The sequence below is a fragment of the Phalacrocorax aristotelis genome, chromosome 1 (genome assembly GCF_949628215.1).
Source record: "Phalacrocorax aristotelis chromosome 1, bGulAri2.1, whole genome shotgun sequence".
Lineage (NCBI taxonomy): Eukaryota > Metazoa > Chordata > Aves > Suliformes > Phalacrocoracidae > Phalacrocorax > Phalacrocorax aristotelis.
The window spans coordinates 60068894-60088736 of NC_134276.1; the positions used below are offsets into that span (position 1 = coordinate 60068894).

Consider the following 19843-nt stretch of genomic DNA (forward strand, 5'->3'; position numbering starts at 1 on the left):
TATTGCTGCTAAAATTCTTTCCAGTTGACTGGTTTTCACCTTGTGGTTGGATCACTCCTAGTCTTCTCCTGGGGTAGAGAAATTCACTGTATAATTAACAACAGACTTGAGAATGAGTTCAGGTTTCTTGTGAATAGTGGGTTTGGTTCCTTGAAGCAAGGAACCACAGTTAAAGAAACATGAGCAAGTTCTCTAGTGATCAAAGTGAGTGCACTACAAGTTGCGTTTCACCTTCTAAACCAGCAGAGAAATTAGCCTGGTGACCCTGGAAAATAGCTCTTGGGCCTAAACCAGTAGTAGCTGCAAGTGTAATAGTCCAGATCTACTGTAGGTTGTCTGAGAAATCTTACTGTTGGATTACACTCAGAAAAATGCTGGTGTGAGAAATAAACATAGGTCAGATACATAATAAGATAGAACAGATGTATAAAATGCATCTCTCAAAGAAACCCTATAATGGCAATTCCAAATATATTTCCCATGGCATAAAAAAAAAATGTTTGTTCAGTGAAGTGAAGAGTAGGACTGATAAAATATTTATTCGAAGTCTGTTGTCGTTGAGTTTCATTTGCATTTAAAGAAATATTCCTAGCTTTCCTTCTCCACTGTTTTCATTTGGATCACCTGAAACAGTTTCATGTGATCCTTTAATTGTTATGTCAAAAATTGAGTCAGGAGCAGAGACGAAAATACGGAGATCGATATACTCCATGCTCTGAATGCCTCACAAAAACTTAGTCTAAATAAAAAAATAAATACTAAATCGTTTTAACCAACAACTTCATAATACTGCCCTGAGGACAGAGGTTAAATCAATTATGAAGTAGTAGTCAAAGCTCACACACTAATAGCTTGGAGGGGCTGGTTACAAATTGTTAACTGAGGTGCTCTAGTCTGATCTTTGTTTGGGTGATTGCATTCTACTGCCCTATCAAGTGTAATTGCATACGGTAATGTTCATCACTTCATCCCCAGTCCCAAATCTATTTAATAATGTTGCTGTTCACTGGCAAATGACTCCCAGGACTCGCTTCTTACCTGAGCATCTTATGTGACTGTTACAGCTTTGGGCTAAGACAGCTCAGTCATAAATTGTCTAATGTGTATTTGGCAATTATTAACTTTGTGTCTGTGTGAGTGAAATATATATAAATATAAGCCTGTTTTTGAAATAGCTGCACCAATTCATCGGTATACATAAGGGATAGGTTTGACTACGAGTGCTTAAAGCTGAAAATAAGAGGCTTGTCTTTGCGAGTTTGTTTTCAGTTTTTACTATCCATTTGATCTCAGGTTTTCAGGGAAAAAAGTAGAAATGGTCCCTGGAGCAGAACTGGACCCCACTTTCCTGACTTCTGGGTCTCATCTGGGCTTGAAGAAAGAAGTAGCCGTATTACTTGGTTCTGAGGAGGTGTAACAGCAGAACTCTAAACATATGTTTTGAACCAGTGAGAGGGATAGAATATAAGTACCTTCAGTGTTAAATGTGAGATGATACAGGGTTTGTATTGCCATTTTGGATTTAGGTGCTTCAATTCTGCCTAAGAGTCCTGCTTCGGATATGTAAGTCTTTTATTGAATCTAGCCCTTAGGTATTAGCAAAGATGGTCCTGTAGGGTTTGAATTACAAAAGCACTAGTCTGTAACATAAAAGAGCATTTTAAGTCCTACATGCATAGTGCTGCTAGTAATCATAGATGCAACAACATATATTTCTGAATTACAATGATTAGAGAATGTGCAAGTATTGCTAATGCAGGTATCCATCCTAATGCCATGAAATGATACCTTGAAATGTAATGGTAGGAAACAGGTGATACTGGTGCTGTAGCTGCACTATTGCTGAGACTTTGATGAATAATTAAGAAACATAATTAAAACCTTTTATTACATATCATAAAATTTATAGAGTCTTTGTGGATTTTCATAATCTTATCATTAGTCTTTTTTGTTAATTTTATTGCATCTGAAATAAAAACTAGGTTTCCTTAAACTGAGGAATGAAAAAATAGAGCACAACTTTCCCTCTATTATTTAGTAGTTTTTCACCAGCCCCACCACGGTGAAGACAGTACGGATGAGAGATTCATTTTTCAAACAAACAGGCTTTCTTCTAGGTAGATATGTCTGTAGTGTAGCAACTCACTCAGTTTGTACTGAATTGGAATTTCTCACTGAAGTACCTTGGGTGAGACTATGAACTTTCTGAAATCAGTGGGACTACTGACAGAAACAAGTCCAGGACAAAACCAGATCCAGGATTTAAAGCCTCTCTATCTCTAACCTGAACAGTAATGCTACTAAAACCCCTAAATCAGTTGCCAGGCTGTGTAATTGCCATGGTGTGAGAGCAGTGTGTCTGGCAGGAAGACGTGCAGAAGAGATCATCACACAGGTTATGTAAAGCTGCACCATCTTTGATGACTTGAGTTCTCATACGTATAGTCACTCCTTTCTCACAGCTTCCCCTCATGACCAGTTAGAGTCCTGCTTTGAATTCTGAGTTTGCAACAGCCTTACAAATGCATCTGGACTTGCCCAGGTTCAAGGAGCTTCATACGTTAACTTCCGTAAATCCATATTTCAATCTAGAGAGCTTTGTAAACAGAACCAAATCTCTGTAGAAAGGCCTTGGCTTCCTACACACATTTTTCTCTAGTTGTGGATGTCAGTGTACTAGCTGCTCTACGAAACAAAACAAAGATGCTGTGGCTTACCAAGTAGTATTTGGAAGCACTCCAAGGCAAATTAACAGACCAAGCTCTAACCAGTGCTTGCCCAACCATTAGAAAACTTTGTAAGCTGTGAGAGAATGCAGTTTGCTCTGCAATTTTCTCCCTGTGAAACGTACAGACTAAAACCATTTTCGCAGTTAGTGGAAAATAAGGCCTATCTAAATGTCCTGTATGGTTGTAGGTACCCTCACAGTGAAAGAAAGGTCTCTGTGCTCTGCTTTTTCTTGCATTTAAGTGAGTGCCAAATGTAGTGCTGAGCTTGAAGGGAAGAGGAGTTAAGCATTTGTTACTCCATGGCCACTCAGAGGGGGAAAGATATTCATGACTAGAAATTAAGCAGCATTGCATTTGCTTGACATACCTGCAAATCAATTCTACTCAATAGTTGGTGTCCCTCCCCCCGCAGAGGGGGATGTGTTGTGCCCCAGTCAGATAGTACTTTTCGAACAGTACTTCCTTACTGAACTTACTGAATAACTTACAAATCTGTAGTTAACCAAAATGAACCAGGCTGAAAAACAGTACGTATCCCTCAGGTGCTGGGTTGCTATTTAATTAGTACTATAGTTTTACGCATCTTTGGCTTTTCCCTTTTTATAAGAAGTCATTAACTTATATACATCACCCAGGTCTCTAGTCAAACCAAACTCTGTAGGTTGCTTTTCTGAGCCTTGTGCAGTTCATTATCAATGGACTTGCTTTTTATGGTTGTGCAAATCCAGTACTCTAACAAAGTCACCTTAGCAAGACATTCAGACAACTTGGTAGTCACCTGTGGCCAGGCAGTTCATCGCAACCTTTACTAGTTGGGCATCTGTGTAACTCTTCTCCTCGGACAGTGATCTCCAGGACAGTTGAACCAAGCTTCTCTCTGAAAGATGTTGAAAGACTGGGTTGTAGTGACGTCGTTACCACTACAGCAAGTGGCTACTTCTGAGGCAGAATATTTTTATTTTCAGAATACTGAGCCTTCCTAGCCATTTTGTCTATGATACAATTGAAATCTCAAGGCAAACAGATATTGTAGTTACATGTAGGTAATAAAGGTTCAAAGCGGCAGCACACTTTGTCTTGCCCGCTAGCGCCGAGTCTGCTCCATCACCTTCATTTCCTGCGTGCGTGCGGTAACAGTGGTCACTAAAAGTTGATTGTGGGTGTTGTTGGTGGTGTTGTTTTGGTGGTTTTTTGTAGGTTTTGTTTGGTTGGGTTTTTTGGGGCGTGGTGTATTTTTTGAAAAACAAAACCAAAAACCCATTGCATTTTGCAGCCATCTGCTTGTTCTCTGCTACACGATGAAGAGAGGATTGCATGGTTCTTGTCAGTGGTTACATTTTTTTGTTATAAAATAAGTTAAATGTTCTTGTCCATTTAAAATACTTGTAGAAATAAAATGGTTTTTCATTAATACATGTTAAAAACCACTGTATTGTATAATAGGGTTAGTGTTTAACCACACTGTGCATAGTTGATAAGATATATTTTTCCTATTCTGGATCATATTCTGTATTTAGGGGGTATGATTCTGCAAACACTTAGACATGTAATTTGCTTTATACTAACAGCTAGTCCTGATGGCTACTGTTGGCCTGGTTAATGTGAAAAGTTAAGCAAAAGCCTGTAGGATTGGACACATCTCAGAAAACAAGTGGTTGCTTTTTCTTGTGCAGATTTTTTCAAGCTCTTTTTCAACAGGTTTTATCAGAGAAATACATATTATTCCAGTAGGAGCCTCTGGTGTTTCGAGACAAAAAGCAAGTTGCTAGTGACAGAACTAAACCATTTTTGCAAAGTTGCAAGCATTGTGGCAGGAACCCGTTTCTAACCAACCCGCAGATGAGTTAAGGCAGTGGTGTGTGTTGTACGTATGTTCCACATGTGGTGCTCAAGGCAGTTCTCCCTGGGTTTTTCATTAAATAGCAGATATAAAGTAAATGTTTAAGTATAAGTTGACTGTATTTGAAGCATAAGAGTGATGAAAGTGATGCATTATGTTACTGTAACATATTGACATTATCAATTATGTGTTATTAAACAGCTTAGCTAACTGAATGATTTACCTTGTGTTTAACTGCCTTTTTCAATTAAAGGTAGCAAATGCTGGAGAACTGGGGCACAGTCATGGAAACCATATATTTTCTCCTGTTAACACCAGCACTGCTGACATGCAAGTGATGGGAGTGTTGGCATTTTGCTGCAGGCTCTAATGGGCTAGTTTAAATGGTCTAAAAAAAGTGATTAACGATTAGGAACAGGACTGTTACACAGCTTCACAGCTCTTTTCCTCAATGCGTTTCCATTTATGTCAACTAGCCGCACACTTGGGAGGTGTTATTTCAAAGTAGTCAACACAGGGGTTTTTTTTCTACTGCCATTCGTTTCTATTTCATAGTTCCCTTTGGTTGGCCAGATATAGCTAGTGTTTCCTTAAAGTTGTAAGCCTCAGTGATAAAGGAGGATAATCCATAGGCTTTGTATATCTGGTGACCAAAATCTAAACTGTTGAACTCTATTGTCATTTCAGAACAGTGACTGCTGTCTTTAACATCACTCTGCTTACTCCTGTGTGGTGTATTGTGTTGGAAGTAATTTAAAGGCTCCTCTCAAAGTAATTGAAGCACTTCATCAACCAATATGTGATTCTCTTCTGCTATTCGCTGGATTTTGCAGCAAGCAGTAATTTGTATGTTAATACTGCTTGTTTGTAATGGGTAACTGTCCACCCCCAAGCCCTCCCCCTAATACATGGATAGACATACACGTAGCAAATACATATGTCTATTTCTTTGGGAGCTGAGGTCAATTCACTACTGTGACACTTTACTTCCCCCCCCCCCCCCCCCCCCCCCGTAACAATTAGCTGCCATATGTAGGAAAAACAAGCAGTTCCAAAATAAAATTAAAAACAAGGTTGGCAAATGCTGTTTCTTGCTCTTTTTAATGAACCCTAGGACAGTGAGGTATCTTGTAAATATAATGCATTCTCTTTGCTCTTTTAAGCTAAGGCAATATCAAAAGCTGAAGAATAGTGGGGATTGAACACTCAAGGGGAAGATAACTTGTATTTTTTAGAAGTTTATTTCACCGTGCTAAGATATTAGAGCTTGTGGCTGAGAGTCAGCATTTACTCTTAAGTATGGTGTTCGGAGTGAGGGGAATGTATTTTCTTAGACTAGTGCATTGAGTAGTATTTTATTTGCTAGCGTTTTGTCTCGGCATTTTGTTAGTGATCAAAGTATGAAGCTAAGTCTTAGTTGTGTACATGTTCAACGAAGTTTTCTGAACAAGAAGCTTAAGAAAAAAGTTTATATAAAAATTTGGGGGCAGAGGGGGGATGGTTTTAGAGTGCAGTGGCATTGGGTCCAGCATGTATACTAGAGCAGTGTGTTTACTGCTGCAGAACAGTTCTGCCAAACAGATTTACAGTGTCTGTAGGGGAAGAAGCATGGCTCGAAGGTGATCATGTCACATAATTGGCTTGTCCTTGAATGTGGTGCTCAAGATGGGATTGTTAGCTCATCATCTTTTTGTAATGCTAGTGTTAGCCACCTTTGCCAAAAAACCAAGACTCAGGCAGGAATGCAGGATGTCCGTCGTGTGCTTGTCCATCGGCTTCCCAGTAACTTTGACTTAGTTGATCGACTTCAGCCAAATGTAACAGAGGGGCTATGGTCCTAAAAGCATTATGGTCCACCCTATTTTGTGAATGAAAGGTGTCCAGCTAAAGGAGAAAGCTGCAGCTCTGTGTGGTAGAGCTTGTGTGCAGAGGGTTTGGCCAAACTCACCGTTTATTTAAGGTGAGAGCATCTACACTGGGGAATGCAGTTAAGCATGCCCGCGAGGCTATAATGCTGTTTTAGAGATGACCAGCAACTACAAAACCTGTCTGTGAGAAAGCAGGCTTCATTAGTCCTGGTGCTGACACAGCTACTTGGTACTTCTGAGAGATTCTCCTCTCCTGCTTCAGCAGTACATGGAGAGGGATTTTCTTGTCTCTGTAGGTGCATGGGCTCGAGTATGTGAAGTTGTTACTAGAGGTCTGTGGAGCTGCTTCCCTTCTCCCTCCTTATTAGGACATTTAACTTTTCGGTAGCTGCTTGAAAGTCTTGAGGTTTTGTTGGGGTGTGTGGGGTTTTGGTTTGGTTTTGGTTTTTTTGTTTGTGTAGTCTTTTTTTTTTGTCTCTCTCTCTTTTTTTTTTTTTTTTTTTTACTTCACAAATACTGTTTCTGTTTAAAGAGTCTGCATTTCTAGTCTGCAGATGGGTCAGGGGAACATCTGCTCTGGAGAGTTTTCAAGTGCTACTTATTAACTCAGGCCCCCAAAATCTGGGCGGTGTGGTGACTGTTCCCAAGGCATGCTCACCCTGCTACGTGTCGTTTTGGAAGCGTGTGTTGAGGTTCATTACACAGATTTATTCTTCAGATTCCTGCTTGGCTCGGATTTGCTACTAGGATTCTGTTCGGAAGCGACGATATGAAATATATATGCTGCTTCTTACACATCAGCGCAGCACTTTTCCCCCTGTAGTTCATAGTGGTACTGCTTGTGGGCAGGTTTCAAAGGAACCTCATCTCCATATGGTTTTACTTGATAATCCTTTATCCACCATCTTCAGCTCTCATTCCGTTGCTTTCTTGCCCGTGGCTACGTTTCTATCTCTGCATCAATTAGCACAGTGATTTATACAACAAGCAAGCAGTTTAGAGGTAATGGTACACAATTAACATCTCATTCCACCATAAAGGGTATGCTAAATACCCCAGTCACTGCTTTCTCTGCCTGGAATTGAAATAAGTGTTTGTCCTAATTCATATGCTATCTGATGTGAAGTGGGCCTGCTTTGTACGGCACTACACCATTAATCTAATTATACATAGCTGCAAATGAAGTGCTGTCTGAGCACAGAGACTGAAGAAAATAGCGCTTTTGTCATTTAGCATGACTCTGTGAAGCAAGATCGCACTTTACATGGCAGCATGGCAAAATGGAAATCTGAATAATATTGCTGCCTGTTGCATCTTTCCTAATTACAACAGCGTTGTAAACACAACTGGGCGCTGATATAAATAGAGCTGTAGCTACGCTGTCATGTGGGTTGTAGGAGAAAATCCTTAGTGTGCTGTTGTATTAAATGATGCATCCTGATTGACAGCTACCTTGAGACTGCGCTGATGGAGTTGTCAAAGCATTATGCTAACAGGCTGCTGCAGCGACTGCAGCTGTAGCAGGCTCCTCCGCTCGCACAGCTCCCTCTCTGCTCCCTCCTCATTGCACCTTGCTCGGCTGCATGGTAGCTCCAAGAGAAGGACATCTCCAAGCTTTCACTCTGCACGTTTTTGATTCCGCCTGTTCAGCCGTAGTTTGAAGCGGAGGGAATATGCTTTTGCGTGGCTTTAACCCTTGTTAGGTTTCTCTGGAGTGTTAATTATGTATCACACAAGGAACGGAAAGTGGGAAGTGTGGCTGAATTACAATTCTAATTAAGTTTCTGCTGCTGGAGTGTGTGCTATATGGTGGTGAGGTTTCTCTCTTTTTTCTTTCCCTTTTGCTCATGATTTTTGTGGCTGGGTTTTTTTGTTTGTTTGTTTTGCTTTTCTTTTTTTTTAAAAAAAAACTTCGTAGCATGTTGAGTGTTTGCTCCTCCGTTAGACTGAAAGTGCCGTCCTTTTGTGCAGGTGTTAATGCCAGTCCTCGCCACCACCCTGTAGAAGTAAATTAGCTCTAGAACTCAGAACCTGGAAAAAAGCCTCTGTGATTTTGCAAAATGTCGTTATCTCCTTGTTGAGTAAAAAAATCCTTGACTCCGAAAGAAGGTGGTGTCTGACACCTTCAAGTAATACGAAAACAATACCTAATTTTCCTGTTTAGATGCCGTGGTGGAAACCTAAGCAAGGCTATGATCACTATGTTAAAATGTTTGATGGTTAATAAAAAAAGGCAGCGTGCTCATTGTGTTCAGCACTGGAACGTTGCTTAGTATTGCTTTGAATGAATACTGAATAACATACTACCTGTGAATCCATGATGGTCAAACGGCAGGTGACAACCGTTAAGTGACTTGAGGCAGCTGGCGGATTAGGGATGTTAAAGGGAAATTATGTGACCACAGTTAATAAATTTCACTGATTCCAGAAATGAGACTGTAAGGTTAGTGAAAATAATGAAGACGCACAGCAGACAGTTTCTCTACTGAAATCTGAGCTCCTTAAGATTTTCACCCTTCTGACCACAAGAATGACAGACGTTTGAAGACCGTGGTTGAACATTTAGGTGAAGCATACTGAAAATCCACATCTGGTCAGCAGTCCAAACACTGCCGAGAGAAACATATGGGTAGTGATACATTACATTGCTCTATAAAATCTCCAATGGAGTTTGAACATTTACAGCTTCTGGGGACATGAGGTGCAGGTGTACAGGGAAGATCATATTTAATAAACTAATGTGAGATGTAACAGAGCGCAGTTTTAAGCATTTTCCTGAAGGTTTACAATATTCTGTGGTACACAGCGAGGGAACCATATCTGTGCGAACTACAGAACTTGTTTTTAAGAAAAGATGGGGTCAGATGTACCCTGGCCACCTTTTTTTGTAGCAGCTGGTCTACTTCTTGCCTACTGACTTGGGGGATCAGTATGTTATATAGCTACAAAAAACCTCCACAAAACCCAAGGTATAATTTTCACCACATTTGCTTTCTTTCCCCCTTCCTGAACTCGTTTGCACTACTATTATTACACTTTTTTGTTTTCTTCTTTTTTTTGTCACAGAGATTTGGTTGTAAAGAGGTAGTTTTGTGTTACATAGGCATCCAGTTCATTTAGCGGGAGAGGTAGGACAGGATACTGTTACCCTTAGAAAACTATTAAGTAACATCACTTTTCCCTACTATAATTTTTGTCAACTGATTGTGGACTCCAACAGTCTCGTGGACAAGAAACACCTGCTTTCTATGCCATCAAAAGCTGTATGGCTCCTTTTGGGTACCTCTTTATTAGCTTTGCTTTGGCTGGCAGAATTAGGTCTGAAACCCTGTGGAGTGGAGCAGTGGCTGGTGACAACTACTCATCAGCGGAGATCTGATGGCTAGCAGATTTCCTTGCTTCAAGAGTCCACCCGCAATCTATTTATGACTCCAACAGATGTTTCTTCTGTTTTAGGCAGTGGAAGCCTTCTGGTATCTATTTATAACCCAAACTTTACAGCCTTGCCCAATTTACGCCCCTTCTTTCTGCCACCTCCTCCTCCTCCTTGTGAGAATAAAGGAAAAAAACCCGAACCTTGTCCACACTCCGTTAGTAGCGTATCAAACCTTCTGCTTCATGTGTTCGGCGTCGTCCTCGCTAAATCAAAGGCATAGCAGCATTGTTAATCATGCAATGAAAAAATGTGGTGTGTTCTTAATTGTCTTTGTTTTAGCGGCACTGGCAGGCGTTGTTTGACTTGGTCTTCCAGAGAGCCTTGTGGCTTCTACTGAGCTGCAGGCTGCACCTCGGTTAGGTGAACAGCCCCCCCCCTCCCGCACCCCCTCTGCGCAGCTCATCCCCCAGAGATAAGAAACAGCGTTACAAAGGGACACTTAAGCGGGTATTTAGTGGGGTCCAGCCAGCAGCTGAAATACATCAAAGGTAATCTTAAAGAAGGAACCTTTCTTTGCGGCTTTGTCTTTTCATATTCTGAAAGGTCATTTGTGAACCGACTGTGCCAAAAAAGGCCTTTCCCCAGAAGTTTACTGTTGTTATTTTTTACTTTTTGATTACAATAACTTGCTTATCCCCCAAACAGACTAAAGAACAATAAACAAATACAAAAGGAAAAGGAACAGCTCATCAATAACAAAGACCTGCGTTTTAAAGCTTTGAGTGTACTGACTCTTACATCTCACTCCAAGCAAAGCAGGAGTCCTGCAGAGAAAGGAATCTAAAAGATATGAAAATTATAAAGATAGTAAAAACAATGTTTGGTAGGGATATTTTAACTTGGTGTGCAGAACTGAGCTTTCAAGTGCCGCATACTGAGGAACATGGTTTTTCCCCCAGTTGCTGTAGGTTGTGGAGCGCATAGGGAACGCTGTATTTCAGTCCCTGTGAAATTCCGTAACCTAGATGAATGCAGAATGTCTAGCTTTCACTTCGAGTTTAAATTTTGAAACTGGGCAGCTCAGAAGTGTTATATGTGGCTTAAAAAACTAAATGGCATCTAAACCTAATCCTCTGAAGTTGTATCAAAATAGCCTCTTGCAAGAAAGAGGAAGCGTTATAGTCCACAAATCTAACTTATTTCTGTGTTCTTCCTTTTTTTCTTTTTTTTATTTTTAACTCTGAGTACAAAGACGACACTAACCATGGATACTGAAACTGTGCAATTTGGTGTAATTATATTCCCCCCCATAGATTTAATGAAGGACTTTTAAGTACAATTTATCTTTGATAAATAGTCCCTCTGCACAGAATGTTTATTAGATTGACAGCAGAATACACTCTGCAAGCTTTTTTTCCTTGCCACTTATGACTCAGATGAATTTTAATAGGAGTAAAAAGCTTTTATTTGCACAGTAATTTCACTTAGGGATCATATCCTTCAGAAACTGGCAGACACTTGTATGTCTTGATTGCAAAACAGACACTCAAGAGTGAAGAAACACGCATAAGATGTTATTATTTGACTTGTCACGCTGCTGCAATTCTATTTGCAACTTATGTCATCAAATCTCCTATAGGCATCGCCTCTCCTCACCCTACATGATACATGCAAGTGTGCATACGTGCACGCATATGCACACACACGCTTTACTTTTAGAAAAAGCAACTGCAGGGAGCAAACCGCTTGGGCAGGGAGAGAACGAGCTGTAGTTTGGGTTGGAAAATGTGAGTGCCACAGTCTTAATTGTCATGATGATGCCTGCGGGAGGCTTGGAGTTAAAGCAGCTCTTTGCATACAAAATGGTGCTGGTTTCCCTGTGCCATGTCAATCGTAACCAAGGCCCATGTTTGGGAATGGGTTCTCAAATCTTCCAGTGCCACTTACAGCTTCTGGGAATATCGTTGTGGCGTTTTATTACGTTTACCAGGGTAGTGTTGGGGGATCACTTCATTTAACCATTTGCTTGTATTTCTGATCAGAAGCAAGTATTTCTAACTGAACGGCTGCACTGTTCGTTGCACATAATCTTGTGTGTCCAAACAGCATTTATGGAGGATGATAATCCCCTGTTACGTTGTTTTAATTTGGCTTTGAAAGCTGCTTTTTAAAGATGTCATTGCAGAGTTAATCACCTTTTGCATGTATTTCTAAATACCTTGTTCTACTCTCTACAGAAGCAGAAGGTAGAGTCCCCCTTTACCTTCACCATAAGGATATCGGATTTTTACTGTCTGTGTAAAAATGAAAAGTAAAGACATTTTATTGCTAATAAAACAATAGCTAATTGTTTTGGAGGAAAACATACTGTTCAAAGCAAGGTGTTGAACTTCACATCAGCAAAATACACATTTGAATTGTAAATGCAGTTCATCCAGTGCTTGTTATTAAAACCTTTGTTTAAATTATTGATGAAGTGTGGTGCTGCTCTTCGCTCAGTTGGCCTTGGCGAGGCGGGAGTTTCAGGCAGAGACCTGCTGCCATCTACTGGCTTCTTGCGTTCATTTTCAAGTGCACTGGGACAAATGTGAAGGCCATCTGTCTAAAAGCAATGAATTATCTGTTAAAGTGGTTAGAAGTTCTTAAAAACTAGAAGCCTGGAGCTGAAATGAGCGTACACACTTCCAGGTGTTCAGAAAGGTTTTGTTTAAAGGGATGCTCTCAGACGCTTGAGGTTCATCATATTCTTTTCTATTTCTAATGGCTATAAAACGTACAAGAAAAAACATTCTTTTTTTTCCCCTCAAAGTAGATAACAGCTGCTGAGCAGTTTTTATTGCAGATAAAATATAGTCAGATTATATATTTCCAAAGTTTTCCATCATTCTGCCTGTGCTTGGAAAAATGGAAGTGAAATTGTTTAATCTGTTGCAAAATCTAAACAAGTTATTAACTTCAAACATTAAACGTTTAAAAAGTAAATGTTTAAAATTAATCATGTCATTGAAAGTCTGTCAGACTTTCCCAAAAGGTCAATTTCTAATTCATCACAGCACTGGAAACAAATCCCTCAGTGTTCCTTATCCACTAAAAATAATGTGCAGTAAGTGTAAGGATACTTCTGGGTTTTTTTTCTGGTGTTTTTTTTTTGGTTGGTTGGTTGGTTTTTTTTTTAATTTGTATCTCCTCTCTCTAAACTGAATTTTTAAATGAACCTGACATCTCTTTACTGTACTTGATTCTTTCCTTTTATGTGCCTATTGCTGCAGTTTGGGATTGCATATTTTTCTTTCTACATCATGAAAATGAAACTCTGACTAAAGATTTCAAAGAGTAATTTTTAGACACTCCTGTGAAGAACAGATAACAGATATATTATATGAAAAACATGGCATCAAATAATGCAGATTATTGACTGGAATTCACCAAGGGGCAGTTTTCTGAAACATTCCTCTTCCTATTCTTTAGTACAAATTACAAATACTGACGAAGGTTGCTGCAGAGCTGAGCAAGTACATGCCAGAGAAAGCAGCAGAGGACACCTCCAGCATTTTGAGATCTCCCATGCCTGGAGCAGTGGTGGCAGTTTCTGTCAAGCCTGGGGACATGGTAAGAAATGTGATCTCTAGATCTGCATTTTCATTGTATATTCCACACAAATTTATCCTTGGTGCAACTGAAACTACAGGGCACAGGTTGTTGGTTTGGTGTTTGGTTTTTTTTTTTTACATGACATGTAGAATGAAGTGTGCTGAAGGATGTGTGCTGCTTTGCGTTTGAATTACAAAAACTAATAAGGAAGCACGATTCAAATTAAGCTGGCCTTAAAAGGAAAATTTTCAGCTGGGTATAAGTCCGCAGTTGAAACTCAACAAATAGCTTGGTTTTGTATCACAAAAGCCTTGGCGGGGGCGCGGAGGGGACAACGATGTGCATGTCTGTACGTGGTCATGTAAACATATGCAAGTATATATATGCTGCTAGTGCTAGCAGGAGGGGATTGTTGATCTTCTTCCCTGAAGCAATGAAAACACTACTAAACACAAGGGACACAGGATAGGTATTTAACTCCCCGCCCCCCCCCCCCCCCTTTTTTTTTTTTTTTCTTTTTTTGAAAGAACCCCTGTGTTAAGAGTTTCGCAAGACACGTGAATTTCCTGAATTGGGAATTCCATGCTGGGAATTCCCAGTCTCTTACGGGAATCCTCTTGTCCCACAAAAGGAGTAAACTTGACATACAGAAGTACAACAGAACACGATGTTGCTGTCCTGGGGATTTCCAGTGCTGCTTACCTCACATTGAGCTGGAAACGAATGTAAATACAATGTTTTAGAGTTACATAGAAACATCTACTTGAACCCAGCTTTATATGAAATTCTGAAGCACATTGAATCATACCTCATTTCTAAGGTCAGGGCCCTTATCTCTTATAACCATTGAAAGCAATAGGGTGATGCAGACACAGGAATATTTGAATCAGATTGTGCAGATTAATTTTAAAGTACTAGTGTCAGTTAAATGATGCCATAAACATGTGTGGCACTTAAATACAAACAGAAAGCTTTTGTCAGAGATTTCATCATTTATGGCAATGAATCCTAGATTTTCTTGAGAGATGATGTAGAAATGGCATCAAGATCTCAAGTCCAAAATTAGCACTGCACTTACTATGTGATGGTCATCAATTGTGCTGGTAAAATGATCTGTTTGCTTATATTTTTCTATGATGCCACTTTTGGTTTTAGAATATATGGATATTTCTGTCTATTTACAGAGAGAAGGGGGAGCCATGTTAATATTAAAGATCTATAGGTGCAAGTGTACATATTAATGAAATAAAGATATTTCTGAGGAAACAGCACTAAGTACAGCTGAGCTTTCTGGTTTTGTGATCTATACATGCACACACACACACACTCTGTTTATACCTTTAAAAACAGCAGTATTCAATTAAGATTAATCACTATTTCATTGCATGGACAGAGAAATCTGTGATTTCTATTTGTAAGCAGTCAGAGTGGCTGAGTGAGGAAGATCTTAAGCAAAACTTTTTTTGAAGAATGAAGGGAAACATTTTTAAGGCAAGAATTTTGAGCCTTTTTTAATTTAAAATTTTTTTTGAGAATTTAATTCTGCTAAATATTACTAACCGCCTTGCCCTGAAGAACAGTCTTGTTGTCTTGAAGGAATAGAACCAGTGGAGAAGGAGACTAGAGCCAAAGGGGTTTTAAGTAAATAAATAAATGAACCTCCCTCCACAAATCCACAAGTGGTGCAGTGCATCGGAGCACAAGTTGTTAAATAATGTGTAGAGATCTTTTTGCCCCCCCCCTCTTCTCCTCTCTTGCAGCTTTCTGCTGGAGGCACTGAGTGACAGAGCATTTGAACGGCATAATCTATGTTCTGCTGACCTGAGCTTGTCAATGCTAATTGTGGGGCTTTAATTGCAAAAACACATTTGTGTTATTGAAAAAGGTTTAACTTAAATCCTTCCTTTTCAGGACTAGTGTCAAAATGTTAAAAAAAAAAAAACAAAAACCAGCGAGCGAGACGGGGGTAGCCTCAGCTCTCAGCACTGAATAAGCAGTGGGATGGTGTGATTCAGATTACACGTCTTGGCCGTCCGTCAGAAACCGGCTCACTTACTACAGCTGTTCAAGGCATGACGGGCAGGGAACTGTAGCTTCCTGATAAATACAGCTCTTTTTGTTGCACTGCTTGGGAAAAGCCTGATTTCTTTAGTCGGCTGGAGAAATGGGAATTTAAGTAGCTCCAATTCTCTGTTTGCAGCTGGGTTTGGCAGCTCAAATTTGCACAGCGTGTGAAAACAGCCCAGCTGAAAAATGGGAGAGCATGAGGTAGTTGTCCATCCGTCCGCTCAGGTGTGGCTGCTGCTAGCAGTAAAGCTGCCTGGTTGGTAGCTGCTCTGAGATTGTTTTCTCCTAACCTGTGGTCCAAGCTAAACAGTGGTAGTGCAGCACAGTCCCTGCAACAGTGCTGCACTCGGAGAGATGCTCTCAGAAGGGTCAGCAGCATGGGAAGCTGGGCTGCCGTACCCCTCCTTCAGGTGTAACTTCAAAAAAGGTGAAGAAAATCCTAGAGAGGGACATCTCATCTTTGTCTCTGAATGGCCGCACTTGCACACTCGTGTTTATTGCCTGCGGTTCAGCTATAGGGCATCATGCCCGGTCAGGTAAAGCATACGGTGTTTGCTAGTCCCTCTCTGTGTGTCCCTAGCCAAATGAGAAGGCGATGCTGATCTCTGCGTTAGCTTTTCTCACTCAATGTATCGCTGTTTTTCCTTGAAGCACAGTGTTCTCATTTGGCTGCTGTTGCTGAAAAATACCTTGGTCTGATGAAGCCTGATAGAAGATTGTGTGAGCATCCTCTATCCAGCTGGTCTGATAAGCAGTTTTCAATTCATTTCTGCCAAAAGATATTGCATATCCAGGGAATTTATTTTCTTTTGTCTGTAAGATGATCTATAGATTTTAGCAACACAGTGGGGAAGTGCTGTTTGTCATTTAGGGAGAAGCAGAACTTGCGATGCTGCCAATTTTTTTAAGCTTTTTAGTTACTTTCTACTTTCTTTATTTTCCTTCATGTGATCAGAAGACTGTAATTAGCTGTCACTCAGTTATTCCTGGAAACACAATGAAGGCATTCAGAAGCAGAAAGCAATGTAAACAACAAAACAATTTGAAATCTGACTGAATGGAAAGAAGGTTAATGTTATTTAGGGAAAGAAGTTTTAAATTTAGTGCTTATTCCTCATGATAACACAGGCACATTATATAGGAAGTATCCATTTGGGGGTGGGCGGTGTCTGCATGTTTATTTTGTACGTAGATCGTTAATGACAAGTGTGCATTAGGATGAAATTCGGTTTTGGGAGTTACTTTTTGGTTCCCTGTGGTGCCAAGGGCAAGAGAAACCACTGGGCTTCAAGAGTCCAGGCAAGGGACTTGCTCTGTTTCTGCTGACGCCGATGGCAGCACAAGCCAGCCCTGCTAGCGCACAACTGTGTTGTCATGCCAGCGTGTGGAGATGGCACTGCGCACCGTCTTAATGTCACCACAGCTACCACAAATACAGCACCATAAAAACTACTAAAGCTGCTTAAATTCGCTGCTTTACTTAGAGGGTAGGAAATAGGCAGGAGTTTGCAAAGATTTCTTCTTCTGCTTGAGTTGTTTGGCGTGATTTTGTTGCACGTAGGATTCTGTGCACTGAAACTGCAGGAGCAGGGAGAGCCCAAGATCCGAACGGTTGAATGGATAAGGCAGTGTTGTTGTACCCCATTTAAAGCAAGTCACCCTCAGTGCTCACGCAACTGGTTCCGAGTTTGGCAGGCTGAACTGAGCACAGCAACAAAAACAGGTCTTAACTGTCCTGATTGCCTTGTGGCCTTTGCTATATTTTCACCCATGAATATAGTTTGTGCTTTTTCAGTTTTCTGTCTGTCAGAAATGCAAAGGTGTTTTAGCTGTATGTTGCTGTTGATTGCTTTTCCTTTTTAATTAAATTAGGCAGAACAGGTGGCATTATTAAGCCAAGCATTGGTCAATAAGCTAACACCAGTGCTGGTAGCCTAAATCACTTTAGTGATTGCCCCCCCCCAAAATGCGTAAGAGCAAAGCACCCCTGGGTAAACAGCTTGGTGTAACTGAAAACTTTGTAGGACTACTGCCAAAGGAAGAGGGCAGTTAATTATTTTGACCTAAGTTTCTGAATTTCCTCTCTTCTTCCCAGTAATTCAAGATCGCCCCAGGTTTTGGAATTTACCTGCATTCAAGCCACTCTTTAGATGGACTTCTGTCATCTCAAAATTTCTTACGATTTCACATTGGTGCTAGTGTAGCCATAGGTATTGATACTGCATGGGGTGGGTTTTTTTTCCTACCAAGATGTCAGCTATTAAATGTATGTGCCAATTATCTCAGTAATTTCAAAACTGGGTATCTTGAAGGCTGCTTTTTCAGTTCTATAACTTACAAAACATTCCTGTCAGTGATTCCACATTTTAAAAACAACCGAGGAAGATGTTTTAAGCCGCATTCCAGTTCTTCTAAACTGCATTCCTCTTCCAGCTCATGTTATTTCAAATTATGTTGTTATTCTTTATAAAAGCAGTTTTTTTAAAAAAATCTTTCCCCACAATTTTCCATGTCACAAGCCTAGGAAAGTTCTTGCTATGGGAAAAAGATACGTTTTGCTTGACCTCTGCTGCAGAAATACTTGCTACTAAGAACCAAAACCCAACTTCCTAAATTCTGTTTCTCACTACATCGTTCATTCTTGTGAAAGAAAATGTGGAGTTATAAAGTTGCCTGTTGCCATCAGCCAGTTGCGTGTTGTTTTTAAGTCAAATTTGCCCTTCAGACCTCAAAATCTGAAGAAAATAAACTTCCTCTTTCTTATCATATACCCATTATTATACTGGTTGGAATTTATAACAGGGAAATAACAACCGGGAAAAACAGTAAAAATTTATTTGCTTAAGTAAGTTTTACATTTTATGTAGACAAATATGATATCAATTAATAATTTAGTAATATAGTCTTATATTAAAATAAGATTTCTCTTGTGCGTGAACAGTTTTTTCTTTTATTGTTCTGTTTTTCCTTTTTGTTTCTTCCCTCCTGCTCTTCAGCGATCCCACAGCACATAGTAACTGCATTTTTCTGTTAAAAGGAATGTAAACTTGACCAAATGTGGTCACGAATTTCATGTAGTTTTTGCGATTCTGTGTATTAAATAATTTCTGGGATGTATTTTTGTGGTGAAAAATACCCTATTGGTAAGCAGGAAATGAAACAGTTTTCACAGTTGTGAAACTTCAAGAGTAAAAGCATAAAATATTTCACCGTTCTTACAGCATGAGGCTTCAAGTGATAATTGCCGTTACATTAAAAAGCCCTTAACTATAGCAATTGCTGATAACATTTTAATGTAAATTTTATATTTGACTTGAACAGATTTTTCTTCTATATCTTTATGCAATTGCACAGTCTTCGATTTGTGTTTGAGTGTGGTGTAATGAAGAATGAAATCCTGTTCTGATGGTGAGGTACAAATATTCAATATTATTAGAGTTTCCTCCAAGGGGAGAAATGCCACCACCCTCTGTAAAGAAATCAGAGATTTTTTATTTATTTATTTATTTATTGGTGTGCTTTGCCTTTTCAAATAATAAGCAAGTTTTTATCCATTATTGAAAAAGTTCACTGATAAAGATTACTGTGATGGAAACTAAGCTTTGCCGTGGGCTGAGTAGCACAAGAAACGTCCCCAGAAGCGCTCTGCCTGCGTATCGTTTCCCCAACACGCTGGGATCTCAGAAGCACTTGGGGAAGTGTGTTTTGGGTAAGTGGGAGTGCAATGACCAGTGCTTATTGCTGTCAGGGGGACATCACTGACCTTTGGGTAACCAGAGGGCACAGAGTTTGGGATGTGCTATCTTTGTTAAAGGAGTGTGGCAAAAAAAGTTTAATAATGATTTGTCAAGTACTATTAATTGCCACTAGTTATATTTGCAGCTTGGTAGCTCTGGTTTCAAAGTTAATTTGGAAAGAACGGAAAACCTGCACTAATTGTTGTACATGGCAATGGACAATGTCAAGGAATTTCAGTTGCTGCTCATCTAATTCCTCTTGATTTGTTTTCTTGTTGGATGCTTGCTGCCAGATTGCCAACAAGTCAGAGAGAAAAAAAAATCTGGGAAGGGAATGATACCAGCATGGACTAGGTTTAAACAACAAATAAACAAACAAAAACCCCAGCATCTTCATAAGGGTTTTAGGCAGCGAAAGCATACTTAATTCACTGTTCAGTGGTTTTGCACAAGCATAAACAAGATGAATGTTTGTAATTATTTTGCAGAAGGCTACAAGAGAGAGTAACTGGATTTCATATGGCACCGTCTTGCATTGCCCCTTCTTACTTGCAAGGCTCAATAGGGACACAACTCTCAGCATAGTGGAAATTGCAGGGGATGTATACTGGTGTCTCCTCAAAGCCGAGAAAGGA

At 39.9% G+C, this 19843-nt stretch overlaps 1 protein-coding gene across 2 annotated transcripts in view; it reads left to right on the forward strand.

Annotated features, from left to right (window-relative positions):
• Nucleotides 1-19843, forward strand: part of PCCA (propionyl-CoA carboxylase subunit alpha) — a 293304-nt gene that overhangs the window by 263669 nt on the left and 9792 nt on the right. For both annotated transcript variants that reach the window (XM_075090133.1, XM_075090123.1), the window contains one exon: nt 13282-13422. In XM_075090133.1, the coding sequence (XP_074946234.1) occupies nt 13282-13422 (141 nt within the window). The remainder of the gene's footprint in view (nt 1-13281; nt 13423-19843) is intronic.